The sequence below is a fragment of the Balaenoptera borealis genome (assembly GCF_965194805.1).
Source record: "Balaenoptera borealis genome assembly, chromosome: 1".
Classification (NCBI taxonomy): Eukaryota; Metazoa; Chordata; class Mammalia; order Artiodactyla; family Balaenopteridae; genus Balaenoptera; species Balaenoptera borealis.
In genome coordinates this window covers 5,709,997-5,719,294 of record NC_138860.1, presented here as the reverse complement: position 1 = coordinate 5,719,294, position 9,298 = coordinate 5,709,997, and the positions used below count along the sequence as shown (strand labels likewise).

Here is a 9,298-nt window from a genome sequence, read left to right as displayed (position 1 = left end):
CTCACCTGTTATATGGAATAATATCAGTACCTACCTCACAGACTTGGTGAAAGGACTGAATGAGAAAATGAAATAATAGTGCTTAGCATTACACTGGCACGTGGTAAGTACTTGATAAACCTAGGCTGTTGTCATTATTGCTTGCTTGCTATTATTCCCACTATAGCCCCTAAAAGAGTTGTAAACTAGAGCATTTGATTTCCTCCCACCCAAGAAGGATAAAAGCTAAAACAGCAACTCAATTAACCTGGTTCTTTGGATCAGAATGAGAAGTAGTAACACCAATGTCTAGCCTGACATTAGAATAAGGAGAGTTGATGAGGATCAAGAATAAGGAAGCTTGGCCAGTTTTCAATTCTTCCGGAGTCAGGTTCTCACACGGCAGTTTTTGGTTTTTGTTTTTTTCACATGAAACATAAACTCCTACAGTAGCCAGGGTGGTTGGCTAATCCCCGAAAGGTATGATTTTGTTACCTTACATGGTGAAAGGGTCTCTGCAGATATGATTAAGGTTAAAGATCCTGAAGTGGGGAGATTAACCAGGTAGGCCCAATCTAATCATGTGGGTCTTTAAAAGCAGTGATAACTGAAGATGAAAAGGTCAGAGAGCTGTGACAAGAGAACTCAATCCCGAACTGCTGGTTCTGAAAATGGAAGAAGGAGGCTAGGACCCACAGAATGTGGCAGCCTCTAAAAGCTGAGAAAGCTCTCAGCTTACAACCAGTTAAAAAACTAGAACCTGGGCCCTGGTCCTGCAACTCAAAGAATCGATTCTACCAATAACCCAAATGAGCAGGAAACAGATTCTCCTCTAGAGCCTCCAGAAAGAAATGGAGCCCTACCAACACCGAGGTTTTAGCTTGGGTTACACTTCTCACCTACAGACTTGTTACATCATAAACTTGTATTGTAAGCCATTTGCAAGAGAGAGGTACATAAGACAAAGCGAGCAGTCTAACATACATATAATTGGAGTCCCGAAAGAAAATAGAGTATAGGTCAAAAACAGTATTTGAAAGAAAAACTGACTGAGAATCTTCCTAAATAAAAGACAAGTCATAGATGCAATAAGTTCTACCCATCTTACAAAATACAAAAAGAAAGAAAAAAAAAAAAAACAAGCCCAAAACACATCTGGGCACACTATAATAAAACTACTGAAAATCAAAGACAGAAAAATCTTAAGAAGCAGTGAATTAAAGAGAAATTTCTTTTAAATGAGCAACAATAAGACTGCCAGTATATTTTTCAACAAACACTAGAGAAGGTCAAAGAGGAAAAAAATGACACATTTAAAATATTGAAAGAAAAATAACTGCTAACGTAAATTCTACAGTCAGCCAAAGAGTCTCCATAAAGTAAAATAACATTTTCAGACAATCAAAACCTAAGAGAATTTGGTGCCAGCAGATATGCACAAAAGGGAATCCTTCATGAAGAAGGAAGATGATTCCAGGTAGAAGAATGGTCATGAAGGAAGGAGTGAAGAGTAAAGGGTAAATATGGTTAAAAATAAATGAGTTATTGAAAGCAAACAAACAAAATAATAATGTTTTACATGGTTTAAAGTATATGTAAAATTAAAATACATATAACACATAAGGGCTGAGAGAGATGGTGTTGTAAGGTCTCTGAATTGTCTAGAAAGGTATCAAGAACTAATTTAAGATAGACTCTAATAATTTAAGAACACATGTTGTGATCTTCAAGGTGACTACTAAAAGAATACTGAAAGAACATACAATTAACAAGTAAACTGAGGGAAAATGGGTAATAAAAATACTTCATAATTACAAGGAAGTGAAGATAAGAAAAAGAACGCATCAAGAAACAGATGGGACAAATAGCATGATGACAGATTTGAACCCAAATAAATGAGAAATCACGTGACATTTAAATGAACTAAACATCCTGATTAAAAGAGATTATCATAATAAAATAATACTCCAAAGACACACATCTTAAATACAGGCCCATATAAGGACTGAAAGTAAAAAGAAAAAAATACCACATAAATATTATCCAAAAGAGAGCTGGTCCTTTATCCCAGTATAAAAAGGGACATTTTACAATGATATAAAGGACCATCAACAGTAAGATATAACCATCTGCACATAGCTAATAACACAGCCTCAAAATATATAAGGCAAAAAACTGAAGAATTCAAAATGAAAAATAGATAATTTATAATCAACAGTTAGGTTAGAGATTTTAACATACAGCTCTCAGTAACTTATAGAATAAGTAAACAAAAATATCATATTAGAATGCAGAATATTTGCATGAAATACATTCTCTGACAAAGGTGGAATTAAGCTAGACATCAGTAACATAAAAATACTTAGAAATCCCCAAATATTTAGGAATTGGGCAATATAGTACAATTTAAAATAAAGCACAAATGAGAGAATAAATCAGAAGACATTAGAAACTATTTTTAACTGAATTCTAATGAAAACATAAAATATAAAATGAGGTGTGAACTGTAACTAAAGCAGTGTTTAAAGTGTTTAGAACTTTAAAATATGTATAATAAAAAATAAATGCCAAATTTAATTAAGTTAGGCATCTATATAAAGAAGATAGGGAAAGACAGAAATTAAACCCAAATAAAATAGAAAGAATAAAAAAGAGAAAAGCAGAAAAGAAATATACAACAAATATAAAAGAGAAAAAAAAATCAAAAAAATCTAGTAGTTCTTTGAAAGATTAATAAAATCAATAAATTTCTAGAAAGAAAAAACAAATTACCAATAGGAATAAAATAAGGTTATCACTTAAGATCCTATAATCATTAAAAAGATAAATAATACAATACTCTGAATTTTGCCAATAGATTTTATATTTTAGATTAAATAAAATTCCTTAAAAATGAAACAAGAATTGAAAATCTGACAGCTCTGAAACTATTAAGGAATCTGTAATTGAAACCTTTCTCCAAAGAAAACAAGTTCAGTGGAATTTATCAGTGAATTCTTCCAAATAGTAATGAGGAAATAATGCCAATATTATATAAACTCCTCCAGTTAACTGAAAAAGATGTATTATTTCCCAAATTATTTTTTGATGCCAGCATAGTCATAATAAAACCTGTTAGGGACATAACAAGGAAAAAAAGACAATATATCTCATGAACATAGACCAAAACAAAAAAAAAAAAACCCCAAACAAAAACAAAACAAAAAAATCAATGTATTTTAATCACAATAATAAAGAACAAATATATAATCACCTCAATAAAAGCAGGGAAAAATCTGATAAAATTCAACACCTATTCATGACAAAAACTCTAAATAAACTAGGAACAGATGATAATTTCTTTATCTGAAAAACAGTATCTACAAAAATCTATAAAAAACATACTTAGTAATGAAATATTGAAAGCTTTTCCCTGGAGACAAGGATTTCCACTATCAATATACCACTGATGATATGAACCAAAGCAATAAGGCAGAGAGAGAGAGAGAGAGAGAGAGAGAGAGAGAGAGAGAGAGAGAGAGAGACATGCAAGGACTTAAAAAGGGAGAAACAAACTGTGATTATTCACAGATGGCCAGTTTGTATGCTTAGAAAAATCCAAAAGTAGCTAGAGGGTATTTGTGTTTGGAAATTAATAAGCTGTTTCTAAATTCATATGAAAACATAGAGGAAAAAGAATAAGAAAGACACTGAAAAAGAACAAAGTTGGAGGATTTACACTACAAGATATCAAAAGCCACAGTACTTTAAATGGTATAGTAATGGTGAAAGAATATACAAATAGTCCAATGAACAGAAGAGAGTTCAGAAACAAACCACACATATATGATCACTTAACTTAAAACAAATATGCCATTGAAATGGTCTGAGACAAGGATGGTCTTTCCAATTAACGGTGCTAGGGCCACTAGATAACCACATGTCTAAAAAACAAAGAACTTTGACCTTACCTAATAATAAACACAAAAATAAGATAAAGTTCATAATCTAAATATGTAAGTTAAAATAAATTGTCAGAAGGTAAAAGAAAAAAATATTAATGATCCTGGGGTAGGCAAAAGTTTCTTAAAGGGGATACAATAAACCTAACATGAAAGAAAAAACTTGATATAAGACTTCTTTAAAATCTGGGACCTTCAGTCATTGAAAGATATCATTATTAGAGTGGGAAGGCCAGCCACAGACTAGAAGACACCTGTAATTTAGATATCCAACAATGAACTCATAACCAGGATATAGAAAAAACTCCCATAAATCAATTTGAAAAAGATGGACAATCCAATTTAAGAAAATCAGCAGAAGAATGAATCATGTGTTCCATAAAAGTGAATATCCAATGACCAATAAGCGTATGGAAAGGTGCTCAATATTATTACTCATCACAAATACGCAAATTAAATCCACTTTGAGACAGTGCTACATATGCATCAGAATGGCTAAAAAAAGAGACACTATCAAGTATTGGTGAAAATGTGGAGCAACTGGAATTCTCATACACCATACACTACTGGTAGGAGTGTATGTAAATTGTCACAATTACCTTGGAAAACTGGTTAGTAGTGTCTACTAAATTAAAACATATGCATATCTTATGAGCCAGCAATCCCAGGGCTAGGCATGTACACAAGAGAAATGAATGCACGTGTGTCTGAAAAATCATAGACAAGAATATTTAGAGCAGCTTTATTTATAATAGACCCAAGTAAACACAAACCAAGTGTCTATCAAAGTACAATGGATAAATACATTTTGATATATTCATATGAAAATGAAAAGAAACAAACTACTTCCATGGATGAATCTCAGGGACATGATATGACTGAAAGAAACCAGACAAAAGAGTGCATACTGTAAGATTCCATTTATATGAAGTTCAAACAGGCAGACTAATTATTGGTGACATAAGTCAAAATAATGATTATTTTGCAAGGAGATTACTGACTGGGAGGGGCCAGGGAGGGTGCTTCTGGAATTCTGGTAATGTCCTACATCCTGATCTGAATGGTGGTTATGGAGAAGCACTCATTTATAAAAATTCATTTGTGTACTTTATGTGTTACACTTCAATAAAAAACAGCTTAAAAATTCTGCCAAGTCTAAAATCAAGCCCTAAATTTACCAGCTTTACACCCATTTTAACTGAATGTATTACATCTCAACAAGACTACTGCTGAATAGACACAATTACTACTCTGAGGATTACATAAGCAAAGCACATAAGAGATGAGAATAAGGCATTTGTAGAAAAAAATCTTATATCCATTTTCCAGTGAATTTCTCTAATTGTGTGGTTTGAAAACATACATGAGTTTAGAGGGTAGTTGTAGGAAAACATGATAAATTCATTCCTTGAATAAATATTTATTAAGCACCTACGATTTGCAAGTCCTGGGCTAGGCGCTGATCATATCTATTCATTTGAAGCACTTAAGGGTACTGACCTGGCCAAAAGTAAAACCAATCCATTATTTGTACCTCTTCTAAAGAAGGAATAATGGAAGAGAAGTCTGTAGGGAGTCCGGCAAGGGGATTCCAGAAAACAAGACTCTAACAGTACAGACAATGCACTAAGGGTACCTGCACTAGAGAAAAGGAATCTGGGGAACACAATTACTCTCGTCACCAGCGAGGTGCACTGTTAGAACAGGAAAGATGGCGCAGCATCCTTCACCATTTCCTCAGTAAATGATTCCATACAATTATTACCTAATTTTATTCTGTAACTACATTTAGCAATTCTCCTTCTGATGAATAAATTTAGCAACTCTGCTTCCTTGATAAGAGAAAAGGACACCTTGGCCAGTACACATTAATATCTCATTCTCTAGAAGGTGAATAGTAAGCTGACACTCTGGTGATTCTACTTCCAGTGGTATTGAAGAACTCCTCAGAATACTTATAACTATTAGTGTACAGATATAAAATTGAGTTTCTGGACCTGTAAATCTCAGGAATGGACTTGGGAACACAGCACCCAGTTCTCGGAACAGCTGCTCTGTGAAGTCCTGTCTGGGTAGCCTGCTGATCACTTTAGATCAAGAGGCGGCAAACTATAGCCTGAAAGCCAAATACAGTTTCTTGACAGTTTTGGTATATAACGTTTTCTTGGAATGTGGTCACATTCATTTATTTATACCCTTCGATGGCTGCTTTCATGTTACCACAGAGAGTTGAGTGGTTGTGATGGAGACTGTCTGGCCCACAAAACTTAAATATTTACTATCCAGCCCTTTACCAAAAAAGTGGGCTGACCCCTGCTTCAAATGATTTCTCCCTCTCATTTCATAACAGCCATAAGCTTTATCTTATTCTGTAACAGAGCTCATTTCCTCAATTTTCAATGGGCAGAGGGACTTGCCCCTAATTCCAACTAACTTTGAGATATCCAGAGATGAGAATTCCACGGTCATTGGTCATCAACTAATTACTACAAATCAGTGCTTTCAAAAAACTTAATGCAGTTATAAAGCCAGCTCTTATCAACTTTCTCCTCTAGGTAATTCCTGTAGTTTTACAATTCTTAAATCATCAGTGGTTTCAAAGTAACTTTTCGTAAGTTCACCATCTTTTTCAAATCATGAGTTTATTAGACATATTACTTATAACTAGTGTGGAGACTAGCATTAATATAGTTTCCTCATTTTTTACTATTTATATACCCCCCAAATTATGACTTTCTCATTTTGAGAGAGGTGTAATTTTACTTTTAACAGTAGTACTATATCAGTAATAAATTCTTTACTGAAATTCTTTGCTACTGAAATTGCCCAAATCCAGTTATTTCCAATTCTGATATTTATGAAATCAATTATTTTTCCCTACCAGAACAGCAGCTTGACAAAATCCAAAGTAAATATAAAGCAAAGCAGCCATAAATGTATTAATGGGTTTCTTTCTTGAAAAGAAGGAAAGAAAGCTTTAAAAATTGTTAATTTACATGAGAAGTCAAACAAGAACTATGACTACATATAGGAAACAATCCAACAATCTACGTTTCAATATATGGTAGCACTGCCAAGGGAAAAAAGGGAAGATTAAGAAAATAACTTCTGGAAAGCAGCTGAAGCAAATCATTCTACTATAACTATCTATAAATCACAATAAGTCATTCTACTATAAATCACAACTGACTATGTAAAAAGGAAAACTACGCAACAGTAACTTGGGGGCTTTCCTGGTGGCGCAGTGGTTAAGAATCCACCTGCCAATGCAGGGGACACGGGTTCAAGCCCTGGTCTGGGAGGATCCCACATGCCACAGAGCAACTAAGCCCGTGTGCCACAACTACTGAGCCTGCGCTCTAGAGCCCGCGAGCCACAACTGCTGAGCCCATGTGCCACAACTGCTGAAGCACACGTGCGTAGAGCCCATGCTCTGCAACAAGAAAAGCCACAATGAGAAGCCCACGCACTGCAATGAAGAGTAGCCCCTGCTCGCCGCAACTAGAGAGAGCCTGCGCGCAGCAACGAAGACCCAATGCAGCCAAAAATAAATAAATAAATAAATAAATAAATAAATAAATAAAACCCAGTAACTTGGTAAGCAGGACAATGAGGTCATATTTGAATTACTCTTTTAAAAGAGAAGAAAATAAAAGAAATGTCTTCAGAGAGTCTCATAGATATAGAGGAACCATAAACAACCAGAAAAGGGGAAGATGAGAACTAAAAGTTGAATGAATTCCCTATGGAAAAAATGTTTCCCAAATTCTACAAAATGATATTCAAAAGTATTGAAGCTTACATAATATGGAATAGTAGATCAGAATATTGTCTGTTCATGACATCAATTTTAATAAGTAAAAATCTTACTGGGAGAATAAACAAAACAATTTCACGAAGAACAACAAAGTATAAATGTCCATATATCACTTCTGAATAATTACACAAAAATATTTATAAAATACCCATTAGGTTTTACCTGAATGTGTCCGAAAATGCATTTCCAGACTTGATTTGCCTTTAAAAATTTTCTTACAAACATCACACTGATGAAAGGTTGCTTTATATCTAAGAAAATAAAAAGGTTTGAGTTTTTCAATATAATTTTAATAAATAACATAATGAAAATAAGTTACAACTTCACTTACAACTTCATATATAATTCTCACATTAGTAAAGCGTAGAACTCCAAATGAACATGGAAATACTTTTTAAGTATCAACCTTATCTCTGATTCTTCCTTCTCCAGTTATATTCAACAAATAAATCTATAAAAGATGTCCTTAGATTTTCAACTTTAAACTGCTTAATTTTAAGCTTTAAATCAATAAACTTTTGTATTATTATTTTCCGTGAAAAAATACCAAAGGAAAAATTGTAGGGACAGAAAAAAAAAATCAATGAGAGGGGTACAAGGGGGTTGACTACAAAGGTACATGGTGGAAATTTTAGGGGTGATAGATCTGTGTCTCAACTTACGGTAATGATTACATGACTGCATGCATTTGTCAAAACCTGAAGAACTACACACTAAAAAGAGTGAATTTCTCTGTATATAAATTGTACCTTAGTTAAAATAGATGCAAAAATGAAACTGCAGCAGTCTCAAAATCTGCATTCATCAAAAGGGGACACTTTTCCTCGGTAGGTACGCTTTATAACAAATAAATATTATAAACTTAAAATAAAATAAATTTTACACCTAAGTAAAAAAGAATGAGATACCAGTCCTTTATTTTTATTGTAGATTAATAGACATAAAAAGCTATAAATTACTCAGAAGTTAACTTAGAAGCAAAGTGTAGTGCCTAAGAGTATGTATTTGTGAGTTAAACAATCCTAAACTCAAAATTTAGTTGTTAGGATTAATATATTTGTAAAATGATTAGCATTTAAGTGGTAGTTACTAGGAAAGCCATATCATCTCACCTTGGAAACAATTCACTTCTAACGAGTACACAGAAAAACAAATCAAACACAGGCTACCATAATGTTCTAGAAGACAGTTGGCCTTAACCTATCCACTGTTACTGGAACGTTTTGCATGTTGTTACTAATATTAAATAGCAATAGTATACCTAAGGTTTCAAATGCCATTCTCACTTTTCAATTCATCCAACTCTACATTTACAAAGTAGCTACAGAGACACCATGCAAGGCCCTGTCTTCTAGGAACTTACTTCTACTTGATGAAATGGACATTTAAAAAGATAATGTGGATTTAGTGAACTGGGAGTGTCATTGATAAACTTAGCAAAAGACTTGCAACCTGTATGCCTGGCTTGTCTTATTCCATTTATATCCGTGGTAAATATAGAGATGCAAATAGGGTTCCCATGGGCAAATAGAGAAAGCAGCAGTGGTAACTCAACTAGGGG

The 9,298-nt window shown here is 33.6% G+C and overlaps 1 protein-coding gene across 3 annotated transcripts in view; it reads right to left on the bottom strand.

The window, feature by feature from the left end:
* The window catches only part of ZBTB41 (zinc finger and BTB domain containing 41), a 44,023-nt gene that overhangs the window by 6,811 nt on the left and 27,914 nt on the right, over positions 1-9,298 (bottom strand). For all 3 annotated transcript variants that reach the window (XM_082394308.1, XM_082394306.1, XM_082394307.1), the window contains exon 10: positions 7,900-7,988. In XM_082394308.1, coding sequence (XP_082250434.1) covers positions 7,900-7,988 — 89 coding nt within the window. The remainder of the gene's footprint in view (positions 1-7,899; positions 7,989-9,298) is intronic.